General features: G+C 44.3%; 1 protein-coding gene across 3 annotated transcripts in view; it reads left to right on the top strand.

Annotated features, from left to right (window-relative positions):
- The window catches only part of LOC119955416 (protein FAM102A-like), a 119,430-nt gene that overhangs the window by 15,884 nt on the left and 89,128 nt on the right, over positions 1-14,418 (top strand). The window contains exon 1 of one of the 3 annotated variants that reach the window (XM_038781520.1): positions 2,759-2,867. The exons of the other annotated variants lie outside the window; for them this stretch is intronic. Within the exon in view, the coding sequence (XP_038637448.1) occupies positions 2,776-2,867 (92 nt within the window). The 5' untranslated portion in view covers positions 2,759-2,775. Of the gene's footprint in view, positions 1-2,758; positions 2,868-14,418 lie in introns of those variants that run through there. 3 annotated transcript variants of the gene reach the window in all.

Genomic DNA, 14,418 nt, shown 5'->3' on the forward strand with positions numbered 1-14,418 from the left:
GAAGGAATTAAATGAAATCGAGTCAGTGCTCAACAATTGTTAGATTGTCCTAGTCTAATTGCTCAGAGAATCGTGGAAAAACCTTATGTGCTTGAAGGTTCTTTGGGGATTACTGCCTGTTTGGATATTTTAATATGTCCATATGTAGTTTGTCAAAAAAAAAAGCTCTTGGTCAGCAGTGGAATAATTGAACCCAACCAGCAGAGATGTTTTTCAGAGGTTTGCAATGGGAGTGGAATAATTTATGCTGTTAACAGGAAAATGATTCTGGACAGAATCCAACATTTATGCTGTCTTTAATGTCAGTCCCAGATGATTGCATGGTTAGCAACTTGTATCAAAAGCACTTTTCTGTGTTTAAAAAGTACCCCAGCTTCGCCTCACACCCCCGGCCCCGAGACAAACTGGCTACCAGTGTAGTTTCTGTGCTCGGGAGCGGGATGTTTATTTTAGTAATTGAGGTTAAGTCCAGAAATGGGAAACAGTGAGTAAAATGGCGATATAATTTTCTGAAATTTCTATTGGATTGAGTTCAGGAATATTGTAATTTAATCTAAACATTATCCACTATTCCTAAAAAAAAAGTTATTCCATTTTGTCAAAAGGACTATTGAAATTGTGTTCACTTGACTGTCACACAAGCTCATCGCCTTTTTAATTGAATAACATAAATCATTTAAATGGGGTGCACGTGCAGGTTATGATGAGAGTTTGAATCGAAAAAAGGGAAGTGGTTTTTTTTCAATTGAACTGGAACCAGGTTTACAATCTGAATGTTGTGCTGTGTGACCATGCATCGAAAACTGCTCAAATCAGATTAGATCTCATGTTCTTTGTTTTATATTTATGATCTGGAACTGTGTTTTACTAACAGGAGCATGAGCAATGTTGTGACGCAGCTCGCCTGTCCAATGTGGAAATAATATTGCGCGTATAATCTTTCCCCAATGCCTCAAAAGATGCAGATTTAAAAGATTAAATCATGGAATAGCTGCTTAATGTAATCAATTTTAAGCACTAAAATCTGTGCACATTTTGTAAATATGCTTCAATTGTGTAACTCCTAAACCTACCTGGTATTCATGCTGGTGAGGAGGGAAGTCGTGCAGCGAGGTAGACATTTGCTTTTCACCTTGAACTTTACCGTAGAATTTTGCCCAAAATGATGGGACAGAAATCTCCTGACCGATAGGTGTCTTGTGTATTAGGTGAAATTTGCTCGCAGTTGTAATTCACCTCCCAATGAATGCGAGCCCTCACAAAAAAAACTTTACTTAACTTTAATAATAATTGGTATCCAATTGGCAGTCTTAATCTGAAGGTAGGTGCCAGAAACGGAATGGGATTGGGTAGAATGTAGCAGAGTTCAATGTGCTCTGTCTAAGCTGCCTGTGATGAGGATATTGCATACCTGGGTGGGTGGGTTGGACCATATTCAATCCTCGACATTTCCATCAATCAGCTTTTATGGGCAGCACAAGTGGATAGCACTGTTGCTTCACAGCACCAGAGCCCCAGGTTCGATTCCCTGCTGGGTCATTGTCTGTGCGGAGTCGCTACGTTCTCCCCGTGTCTGCGTGGGTTTCCTCCGGGTGCTCCGGTTTCCTCCCACAGTCCAAAGACATGCAGGTTAGGTGGATTGGCCACGATAAATTGCCCTTTGCGTCCCAAAAAAAAAGTTAGGAGGGGTTACTGGGTTACGGGTTTAGGGTGGAAGTGAGGGCTTAAGTGGGTCGGTGCAGACTCCTTCTGCACTGTATGTTCTATGCGAGTAACAATGCACATGGGATTTTTGAGTGGGGGGGTGTGAAGTTTGAGATGTCTTGATTCTGAGACTGTCTTATTCCAGGTGAGATATTTTGTTACTTCCTGGTTTTCTGTGTTGTCTTTTTCTATGCGTGCCATACCTCTTCTATATTTCTGCTGCTTAATTGGAGATTTTTAGAAATGGTCTGGGTGCCTGTGCCTTATTATGAAATCTGAGATTCTCTCCTTATTTCTGGAGCGGGGAAAATGAGGGGGAGGGGCAGAGGACGAGGAGAATGTGAGGTGGGGGTGGGTGGGAGGGGAGGAGAGGCTTCTGGTCTCCATTTAGGCTGCTCTTTCCTTCCTTTGGAATGGCTGGAATTGGAGATGTGCCAAAGAGTGGGGGGGGGGGGGGGGGGGGGTGAATTTAAGCATTGTTATGGTGAGTGCATATTTTTCGCCAGAAATGTTGGTTTTAGATTGCAACTGGGTCAAATGGATTGAGATTTAGGCTGAAGGATGTTTGTGTTATGAATGCTTATACAGTAGGACTTATGCAATTACGTTATATGCTTGGGACTCTGCTACTTTACACGCTGATTTGCCACCCTTTTAGCACAAAAGCTATCAGTAGTTTCTTTCTTGCCTCCCTCAAAAGCATTGTGTTATCAGAAAGCGTGACAAAAAATAGCCATTATTATTTACCTTTTAGTTAGATTTAGTTACTTGGTGTTTTATTTTCTGTAGCTTCAATGGCATGCAAGATATTTATTTAAATTATCTGTTTGGTAGCATCACTCCATATGAGCAGATTTGTTTGGACTTTTGAAGAAAGTCAAATCCTTTTTAAATGGTTTGGAAAAGTGCAGAGTGCTCACTGGTCTTTCAGTTCAGTTTTGTAGGAGTGCTTATTAATAGGCCATGAGTGGATTAGAGAAAGACTGATATTTAAGCTGCGCAGTGCACGGAATTGATTATCTAATCTTGCAAAACGTTAGGTGCATAATAAAGATAAGGTGTCAGAGGGAAATGGTGACAGAACTGCTCAGCTTTCTTTTAAAGGTTTTTCGAAATTGGTTTTGTTTTCAACCAACTATACTTACCAACGCATTGAATTTCAGGTCATTCTTTTTTTTAACTCTTGAGTTTCTAAAACTTGGTTGTTTTCCAACTTTTTATGTGTCATCTCCACTCTCACGGTAGCACAGTGGGTAGCACTGTTGCTTCACAGCACCAGGGTCCCAGGTTTGATTCCTGGCTTGGGTCACGATCTGTGCGCAGTCTGCACGTTCTCCCTGTGTCTGCGTGGGTTTCCTCCGGGTGCTCCGGCTTCCTCCCACAAGTCCTGAAAGACGTGCTTGTGAGGTGAATTGGACATTCTGAATTCTCTGTGTACCCGAACAGACGCCGCAATGTGGCAACTAGGGGCTTTTCACAGTAACTTCATTGCAGTGTTACTGTAAGCCTACTTGAGACAATAAAGATTATTATTTTAATGAGGAATAGACAATGGGGTCTTGGTGGAAATCTAGTTTTATCCTTGGAAGTATAATATCACAAAAACCTATTGTCCCAGCTAAGAGCTGGGTTTAAAGAATGCTGTAACCATTGCAACCTGCATTGTGTTGATGGATTGCCTTATCTGAACTTGAGCCATTCTTTAAGTTTTGCAACTAAAGTTGTTGATATGTTTAAGTTACTGTCCAAGTGGTTAAGCGTGCTGGTGAGGAAAGGTATTTGGTTGTAAAACTACCTGCCAAATCCAAAAATTATAATCCAATGAAGGACTGATGAACCAGTGTTGTTGTGACTCCATGTAACATGGAAAAACCCAAAGGAGAAATTAAAGGTGGTTAACCCTGCTTAAAAGTTAGAAAGTAGGAATTTTAAAGTTAGATTGGATGCTGTCTTCTCTCTCAAACTAGCTTTAATGTTTAATATTTTTCCAAAACATAACTGGAAGTATACATACTATTGCTGCGCCTGTCGCTGTATGTCATAGAATCCCTATAGCGCAGAAGGAGGCCATTCGGCCCATCAACTCTGCACCGACCCTCTGATCGAGCACCCCGCCCAGGCCCACTTCCCCACCCTGTCCCCATAACCCCACCTAACCTTAAAGAACAATTTAGCATGACCAATCCACTTAACCTGCACATCTTTGGACTGTGGGAGGAAACCGGAGCACCCGGAGGAAACCCACGCAGACACGAGGAGAATGTACAAACTCCACACAGTCACCCAAGGCCTGGCGCTGTGAGGCAGCAGTGCTAACCACTGTGCCACCTTGCTGCCCACAGAATAAATGTTTTATGTACTCCATCCATCAGTTGCACTGATCAGACATACCAACTAAATGTAGGGCAGCACTTTCAGATCAGTTATCTAAATACGTTCAAGATTTGTTTGAGCTTGTCTTGAAGATTTACTTTCTTTGCCTTATGATTAATAGCTGGAACTGAAAATCCTGTAATGAGGCAGCTTTCATCTTTCAGTTTCATGTTGGGTTTGACAAACTTTTACTTTTTTGTACCAGTGGAACCCAATTATATTTATCACTTTTTTTGTCTTTACTAGTTTAAACTCTTATTCCCATGTCTGACAATTCAGCTGAAAGTAATCTTTCAGATTTTAACTTCTCCATACAAGAATGAAAGGAAGAATTTCTTCCACATCCTTGGGAGGTTCTGAAATTCTCAAACCCAGTGAAGTATTTCTATCATTTATAGTCCTGGAAAATACAGCAGCTAATTAGTTCACAGCAAGCTCCTACAATCAGAAATGAGATAAGAGACCATATAATCTGTTTTAGTGATATTGATTGAAGGACAAATGTTAGTATCATCATCAAGGGAAGTCCTCCCCATCGCCTTGAAATATAGTATGGAATGGGTTCCACCACGTGAGGGGGCAAATGGGGACTCTGTTTAATAGTTTAGTCAGTAGTACAGCCGTCACTAAGTTTGACACTGAAAGTGCTCAAGTCCTGGAGTGGGGCTTGAACCTTCTGCCTTGGAGGTAGCCCAGGCTAACAAACACTTCTCCAAAACGACCTCACGCCTCCCTTTCAAAATTCAAGAATCCAAATTTTCCCAGTCTGTCTTCCATTTCTATCCCAACCTGCAGACCATCTGTCACTGAAACTCTCACTCATGCTCCAGTTACGTCCAGGCTTGACTTTGCATTCCTAGCTACCCTCCATTAGCATCAGCTCATCCGAAACTCTGTGCCCAACCTAATCCTGCTTGCTATTACTCCTGGTACCACTGACTGAAATTGGCCTCACAATTTAAATCTCGTCTCCTTGGCTGTTGTTTGATACTGGTTAGACATCAGAGTCCATCATTCTACCTAAACTCCGAGGTCTCGTTCCAATTGCTGCTTTACTGTTTCATGGTTTGATAAGGTTCCCCACGGTCGGCTATTGCAGAAAATACGGAGGCTGGGGATTGAGGGTGATTTAGAGATGTGGATCAGAAATTGGCTAGTTGAAAGAAGACAGAGAGTGGTAGTTGATGGGAAATGTTCAGAATGGAGTTCAGTTACGAGTGGCGTACCACAAGGATCTGTTCTGGGGCCGTTGCTGTTTGTCATTTTTATAAATGACCTAGAGGAGGGCGCAGAAGGATGGGCGAGTAAATTTGCAGACGACACTAAAGTCGGTGGAGTTGTAGACAGTGCGGAAGGATGTTGCAGGTTACAGAGGGACATAGATAAGCTGCAGAGCTGGGCTGAGAGGTGGCAAATGGAGTTTAATGTGGAGAAGTGTGAGGTGATTCACTTTGGAAAGAATAACAGAAATGCGGAATATTTGGCTAATGGTAAAATTCTTGGTAGTGTGGATGAGCAGAGGGATCTCGGTGTCCATGTACATAGATCCCTGAAAGTTGCCACCCAGGTTGATAGGGTTGTGAAGAAGGCCTATGGTGTGTTGGCCTTTATTGGTAGAGGGATTGAGTTCCGGAGCCATGAGGTCATGTTGCAGTTGTACAAAACTCTAGTACGGCCGCATTTGGAGTATTGCGTACAGTTCTGGTCGCCTCATTATAGGAAGGACGTGGAAGCTTTGGAACGGGTGCAGAGGAGATTTACCAGGATGTTGCTTGGTATGGAGGGAAAATCTTATGAGGAAAGGCTGATGGACTTGAGGTTGTTTTCGTTAGAGAGAAGAAGGTTAAGAGGTGACTTAATAGAGGCATATAAAATGATCAGAGGGTTAGATAGGGTGGACAGAAAGAGCCTTCTCCCGCGGATGGAGGTGGCTAGCACGAGGGGACATAGCCTTAAATTGAGGGGTAATAGATATAGGACAGAGGTCAGAGGTGGGTTTTTTACGCAAAGAGTGGTGAGGCCGTGGAATGCCCTACCTGCAACAGTAGTGAACACGCCAACATTGAGGGCATTTAAAAGTTTATTGGATAAGCATATGGATGATAAGGGCATAGTGTAGGTTAGATGGCCTTTAGATTTTTTCCATGTCGGTGCAACATCGAGGGCCGAAGGGCCTGTACTGCGCTGTATCGTTCTATGTTCTATGTTCTATGGTCATTTATGTAGTACAGTCGGTCATTTTTCCTGCCTGCGTGCAGTACTTTGCATTGTGTCTCATTATTCTATGCATTTGCATATTTCATCTTAATTCCTTGTGTTTCTTCAGCCGCCTATGCCCTGTACCCTCCCTGCAGCTCTCTGTCTCTGTTCTCCTTTTTAATACCCCTTCAATCCTCATCACAAGTATAGTATTGAGGATGCTGGTAAGCTGAAAGAAAAGCAAAAAGATGCTGGAGATACATCAGGTCAGGCAGCAAGGAAGAACAGAGTTAACATTTCAGGTTACTGACCTTCCATCAGAATTTAAAACCTGCCTCTGAGCAAGGTTTTAGTCATCTGACCGAACTACATGTGATCAGTGTCATGTTTTGCCGTATAATGTTCGTGTGGAGCCTTGAGCACGTTGGGTGTTTTATTACATTTAAAACACTTTATAAAAGACAAATATTTGTTGCCTTGTTTGGCATAATCTTTAAATTTGACTAATTTGTGTTGGGGTTATGAATCTAATTCAAGGTCATTAGAAACACTGAGCCCTTGACGTACAATTTCATTGTGAAAATGTACTTGTTTGCCAGATTCTTGGATTTTTCCCCCCCCCTCTCTCTTCATCCCCACCTTAGATTCAAAGCTACTTATTTAGCCGTTTACTAGTTGCCTCTTCAGATTTTGTTTCCATTTTTGTTTCATTGGTCGGTGTCTCCACATGATGTCTGAGATTTACATAAAGTCATTCCTAGTTGGGCCAGAACGTGGTATTGGTTTCTCGCACCCTCACATCCATTGATACCACTTTAGACGCAGGCAATTCCTTCCCAATTAGCAGCAGTGAAGCTGCTTCACACAATCAAAATGCCTGTAGTTTGAACAGTTCTAACTCGTGTGCATATTACTCAAAGTAGTGACCTGGTTAATAGGGCCACTTTTTTAAAAAGTCAATAAAACATGGGCTCATTTCAAAAGAGTGAGAGAGAGAGAATGGAGATGTATTTATAATGTGCGTTTATATAGCGTCTTTAATGTAATGAACTGTCCCAAGGCACTTCACAGGAGCATTATAAAACAAAGTATGACATTGAGTCACATGAGACATTACATCAGATCAAAAGTTTAGTCGGAGGTGGGTTTTAGGGAGTATCTTAAAAGGAGGAAAGTGAGTTGGCGAGGTTTAGAAAGAGGTTTCCAGAGCTTGTGGCAACTGAAGGCATGGCCGCCAATGGTGGAACAATTCAAATTCATGAGAGGCCAGCATTAGAGGTTTGTGGGACTGGATGAGGTTAGAGCTAGGGAGCGGTGAGGCCATGGGAGGGGGGTGAAAACAAGGGTGAGAATTTTAGAATCCAGACCATGCTTGACTAGGAGCCAATGTAGGCCAGTGGGCTGGGTTGCAATACACTGAAGAATTATATTTAAGCTGAAGTGGAGCAATGCCTTTTTAAATACTGTAGCTAAATGGCTGAGAGGTGGAAATGCTGTTTGAGATTTTAATTTGTACCAGTTATATATTTATGCATACAGTTCAAAGTTGAAAGTGAAGTGCAGTGGAATTCCTTGAAGCAGAGTCTAGCTCCACTTTGCAATGAAGTCAGCCTGACTCCAGATTCTAATTCTCCAGTTTAATGGTGCTATAAACTGAATATCATGTGCATATTATTTGCTATTGTCAGAACAATATTCTATTAGCTAACCACCTCCTGGCTACTTGGGGGCCTCTTGTCATGTGACAATATAATCTGCTGAAACTCTGGTTGTAATTAGCTATCCTGAACACTTGAGGGTGAAAAGTAGCTTGAAACGTGGCCTTCATTTAGATAAATATGGGGAGTTTGAGGCACAGATGTTTCCATTTCGCTCCATTGACGCAGTGAGCCACACAAATTTAGGAGGGTAAAACTTTATTTTCCCACAGCCCTTTTGTTCCATCCAAAGACATCTGAAAGAATTTGAAAGCAATCCTTTTCTAGTATCGGATGAAAGTTGGCAAATGTAAAGTTTACAGTGAGAAACAATTTTGATGCATGTTCCGTACAGTTATTTCATCTTCTACCATTTCTCTGAAAAAATAGTGCAGTATTGTGATTGTTCGAATTATTTTTGCTTATTTCAATATACATATTTCCTGAGCTGGTCGGGGAAAATGAGGTCTCACTCCCTCTTTTTTTGCAAAATAATTTTTATTGGAATTTTTTGAAAAATATATATCAACAGAACAATAATAATAATACTAATAAACAACCCCCGGCACCTGTAACAACCCCCCCCCCCCCCCCAAACCCAATAAACAACAAAATAATAAATTAACAATAAGCAAATTAACTTAAACAATAACCCCCTGAGACCCCCCCCCCCCCCCCCTGCTGCTGCTGGCCTAGTTCCGTACCGTTGAGCCAGAAAGTCGAGGAAAGGCTGCCACCTCCTAAAGAACCCTTGTACCGACCCCCTCGGAGCGAATTTGACCCTCCAGCTTAATGAATCCCGCCATGTCATTGATCCAGGTCTCCACGCTCGGAGGTCTCACATCTTTCCACTGCAGCAAGATCCTCCGCCGGGCTACTAGGGACGCAAAGGCCAAAACATCGGCCTCTTTCGCCTCCTGCACTTCCGGCTCCACCCCAACCCCAAATATCGCGAGTCCCCAGCCTGGCTTGACCCTGGACCCTACCACCCTCGACACCGTCCTCGCCACCCCCTGCCAGAATTCCCCCAGTGCCGGGCATGCCCAAAACATATGGCATGGTCCGCTGGGCTCCCCGAACACCTAATGCACTTGTCCTCGCCCCCAAAAAACTTGCTCATCCTCGTCCCGGACATATGAGCCCTGTGCAGTACCTTGAACTGGATGAGGCTAAGCCTCGCACATGAAGAGGAGGAGTTCACCCTCTCCAGGGCGTCCGCCCATGTCCCCTCCTCAATCCGCTCCCCCAGCTCCACCTCCCACATAGCCTTCAGCTCCTCTACCGACGCCTCCTCCACCTCCTGCATCACCTGTTAGATGTCAGACACCTTCCCATCCCCGACCCACACCCCCGAAAGCACCCTATCCCTTACCCCCCGCGGGGGCAACAAAGGGAACCCCTCCACCTGTCGCCTAGCAAACGCCTTGACCTGAAGGTACCTGAACATATTCCCCGGGGGGAGCTCAAAATTCTCCTCCAGTTCACCAAGGCTCGCGAACCTCCCGTCGATAAACAGGTCTCCCAACGTCCTAATGCCCGCCCTGTGCCACCCCATGAACCCGCCATCCATGTTCCCTGGGACAAACCGGTGGTTCCCCCGCAGCGGGGCCTCCACCGAGCCCCCCACTTCCCCTCTGTATCGCCTCCACTGCCCCCAAATTTTGAGGGTAGCCGCCACCACCGGGCTCGTAGTGTACCTTGTTGGAGGGAGTGGCAACGGCGCCGTTACCAGTGCCTTCAAGCTCGTGCCTCCTCAGGACGCCATCTCCATCTGTTTCCATGCTGCACCCTCCCCATCCATTACCCACTTACGTACCATCGAGACGTTAGCCGCCCAATAGTACCCAGAGAGGTTGGGCAGCGCCAGCCCCCCTCTATCCCTGCCCCGCTCCAAAAAGACCCTCCTTACTCTCGGAGTCCTGTGTGCCCAAACAAATCCCAGAATGCTGCCGTTCACCCTCCTAAAAAAGGCCCTCGGAATGAAAATGGGGAGGCACTGAAACAAAAACAAAACCTCGGGACACCGTCATTTTAACGGACTGTACTCTACCCGCCAATGACAACGGCAGCATGTCCCACCGTTTAAACTCTTTCTCCATCTGCTCCACCAACCTAGTAAAATTAAGCTTGTGTAGAGTCCCCCAACTCCTAGCCACCTGAACCCCCAGGTACCTAAAACTCCTCCCTGCCCTCTTTAGCGGGAGCCTACCAATCCCCCCCCCTCCTGATCTCCCGGGTGTACGACAAACAGCTCACTCTTGCCCAGGTTCAATTTATAACCCAAGAAACTCCCAAACTCAGCAAGAATCTCCATCACCTCCGGCATTCCACCCACCGGGTCTGCTACATACAGCAGCAAGTCATCTGCGTACAGCGACACTCTGTGCTCCTCCCCACCCCGCACCAGACCCCTCCATCTCCCCGACTCCCTGATAGCCATGGCAAGAGACTCAATTGCCAACGCAAAAAGCAAGGGGGACAGGGGGCACCCCTGCCTCGTCCCACAGTGGAGCCTGAAGTACTCGGACCTCCTCCCATTTGTCGCTACACTCTCCATCGGGGCCTCGTACAGCATGGTCTCACTCCCTCTTAAAGCAGGAATAAATCTAAGTGAATAAAAAGCTGCAATTGCTGGAAGCCTAAAACAAAGTGCTGGAAGCACACAGCTAGCCAGTCAGTATTTGTGAAGAGAATGCACAAGTTGATGCTCTGGTAGGGAGCCTTCGTTAGAACGATTCTGGTGAGAGGTTGCACCCAAAATGTTCGTGTCTGTCTACTCCACCAATGCTGACTGATCAGTCATGTGTTTCTAAAAGTCTGTTTTTGTTTAATATGTTGGTGACTGACCAGGAAAAGTTCAGTTGCCGAGAACTGCACGTGATTTAGAGGAAATTGCATTGTGTTTAAGCTGTTATACCTTCATTCAATGTGTTTTTTCACTTTTCCTTTAACAAAATTCAAAAGAAGCCAGGTGTGCCCATGGGTGAAACATGTGCGGCATCTCAACTCTGCTGTTAACTCTTCAGTTGGGAATTTGGTCACTTTGACTTGCAAGCTAAAAAGCTATTCATGCTAATTTGAAACCTCTTGAATAGTGTGATTTGCTTTGAGCAACTTGAACGCCTAGGATCCCTGCTCATGGGTTTTTGGGGAGGGGCAGCCTTTTTTTCAGAGCTGACGAACTCCGTAGAATGGCAGTGATGTGACCTTGCTGCTGCCCTATATTTGTAAACCAACAGTGGCAGATGTTTCCGAGCTCGGCCTCATTCTGTTCAGCGATGTCTGTCTGCACGCTGACCAAAACCAGATGGGATGGCTGAAAGGCAGCACTAGGCTCTGGCATCTCAAACTCAGCATTGTTTTCAGATTGTCCTCCCACACTGTGCTTGGGGAGGGGACATTGCGTGAATGTCCTGTGAGCTGATGCAGCACGCATAAATATTCTGCGCTTGAGCTACATTTTAAATTTGTTTTGCAAATGGATAAATATGTAGTTTAGTTGTAGCCTAGAGTGTTGGCGTACAGTTTCCTGCACAATCTTTTTAAAATGCGAGATATTAGTTGTGCAGGATCTTTTGCTAATGAAAGTTGTCCTAGATCTCCAAACATAATGATTTAAATTCAACTATTAATAGGTGTGCTCCAACAAAAAAATCTGATTTCCCAGATGAGACTTTCTTGGTTAGTGCCTCGAGCAAGATTCATTGTAACCGAGCTTTGTGCATGTTTCATTGTGTCTTTGCTGCTGTTTTGTTAATCGTGAGCAGGTGTTGCTTCAGGTCATAGTTCAAAGGTGGCAAGTGCCAGCAGATGCTGGAGTTCTTACGGGCGCTGTTAGATGCTTGCAGTTCAGCAAGATGTTTTGGAATAACGCGTGGGTACATGCATGCGCTTGATTCCCAGTCCTGTTCCCTTCAGCAGCATTCAATCCTGATGCAGGGAAATCTTTCAGAATTCAGATGTACCAGGCAGCTGATGGTAGAGCCCTTCTCTGGAAAATCTCTTTTGAAAGTCCAGACAAAGCGCAGATACATCACCCTGCCTGCCCTGGAATTAGACTGAAAGTTGGTGCTCTGCAGTGCTTTGTACAGTGTGACTGCTGAGACTGGTCTATTGTTGAATGGAGGGTGGAGAAATGATGCACAATCACATTGCATACAGTTCCTCTTTGTTTTTACAAGGCTCCCATGTGTTTCTGTCTTGAAAAGAATGTCTTTTCTGTTGCCAGTGATGCAGTGAATTTTGAATGTTGGTCTGAGCTGCAGACCATGGGATAATTGAGTAAACAGTTTAAGATTACACTGATTGGAAACACTGCCTTTGCTGGCAGTTTTTCTTTTAACCAAACAGGTGGTTTTAACTGAGTGTCTAAAAAGCTGGAGATGACTGGTGTAGGCAAAACGTTCTTATTTTCTTTTCTGACCATGTACTAAATGATCTGTTTGAGCTACTCGCAGAAAAATATTTTTCGCTGTACCTCTGTACATGTGACAATAAACAAATCCAAATCCTCTGCAAAAGGGCAGCACGGTAGCATTGTGGATAGCACAATCGCTTCACAGCTCCAGGGTCACAGGTTCGATTCCGGCTTGACTCACTGTCTGTGCGGAGTCTGCACATCCTCCCCGTGTGTGCGTGGGTTTCCTCCGGGTGCTCCGGTTTCCTCCCACAGTCCAAAGATGTGCAAGTTAGGTGGATTGGACATGATAAATTGCCCTTAGTGTCCAAAATTGCCCTTAGTGTTGGGTTACTGGGTTATGGGGATAGGGTGGAGGTGTTAACATTGGGTAGGGTGCTCTTTCCAAGAGCCGGTGCAGACTCGATGGGCTGAATGACCTCCTTCTGCACTGTAAATTCTATGAACATGCTTGTTGGGAGATCTTGCCTGAGAAGCTCTGATTAACCCATACAGTATTTGATCCGGAGATTGGTGTCTATCTATGGATTTAGAAAGCTTTATTTTGTTTTGATTCAGAGGTTTCACTAGAAAGAAAGACTTGAATTTATGTCACACGTCGATGGCCACTGCATGACTCAAAGCTCCTCGGAGCACATGAAATACCTTTGAACTGTAGTTACCATTTGTAATGTTGGCAGCCAAGTTAATGCACAGCAAGCTCCCACCATCAGTGATGTGATGATGCTTCTTGTGATGTTGATTTGAAGCACAAGTATCGACCAGGACATCGGGGATCACTCCTCTGCTCTTTTAAATGATGTCATGGGATATTTTACACCCTCCTCATACAGGCAGATAAGGCCTTGGTTTAATGATTCGTCTGAAAGTACGGAGGTGGTGTCAGCTGAGATTCTGTGCCCAATTGATCATTTACCAGGATGCTGCCTGGTTTGGAGGATTGATCTTTTGAGGAAAGGTTGAGGGAGCTTTTCTCTTTGGAGTGGAGGAGGATGAGAGGCGACTTAGTAGAGGTTTATAAGATGATGAGGGGGATAGATAGAGTGGACATTCTGAGACTATTTCCTCGGGTGGATGTAGCTGTTACAAGGGGGCATAACTATAAGGTTCAAGGTGGGAGATATAGGAGGGATGTCCGAGGTAGGTTCTTTACTCAGAGTGGTTAGGGTGTGGAATGGACTGCCGGCTGTGATTGTGGAGTCAGACACTTTCAAGCGGTTATTGGATAGGCACATGGAGCACACCAGAATGACAGGGAGTGGGATAGCTTGATCTTGGTTTCGGACAAGGCTCGGCACAACATCGACGGCCAAAGGGCCTGTTCTGTGCTGTACTGTTCTATGTATGTTCTATGTTAAATCTTGAACTCGTGACTTTCTGACTATTGCTCACTGATACTTGGTATCAAAGTTTGTTTATTTTTTAACTTCTCACTTTGGTTGATTTTCTTTGGTTTGATGTTTCTTTAAATAGAAGCTTGCAGTATTCTATATTTTAAGATAACTTTGGTGTTATGAATCGCATTTTTCTTCCATTCTCATATTTTTTAAGAAGTGAAAATGATCTAATCTAGGTTTAAGGTAGGGCAATCATGCATAGTGATTGGTTTAAAAACCCCTTCAAGGTCATCTCTACCTTCCAGTTAGCATGCTGCAGTTACATAACAGAAGTATGGTGAGATTAAAATTGAATCTCTGCTGGGATTAAAAGCGATTTATTTTCTCATCAGTTGTCACATTTAACTGTTAATATATTTTGACGTTGTTACAATACCCCAAGTCACAAAAGCGCTGTGGTCCATTTTTGTGTGGAATGCATTTGTGAGCATTTAAGGTTCCAGTATTGATATAGCCATCTGTAGATTGTGGTTTGTCTCGAATGTTAACAAGCCTGAACAGTCCCTGTTGTAATCTCCTTTTGGGTTTGGGGGCATGAGGTTTCCTAATGAAAGCTTAAGCCTGAAGCATTAATTTGTGGTTGGATCTGATGGTCAGTCAGTAAAGTAGCCTTCAGGATGTTACTGTAGGC

This window comes from Scyliorhinus canicula, chromosome 21 (assembly GCF_902713615.1).
Source record: "Scyliorhinus canicula chromosome 21, sScyCan1.1, whole genome shotgun sequence".
Classification (NCBI taxonomy): domain Eukaryota; kingdom Metazoa; phylum Chordata; class Chondrichthyes; order Carcharhiniformes; family Scyliorhinidae; genus Scyliorhinus; species Scyliorhinus canicula.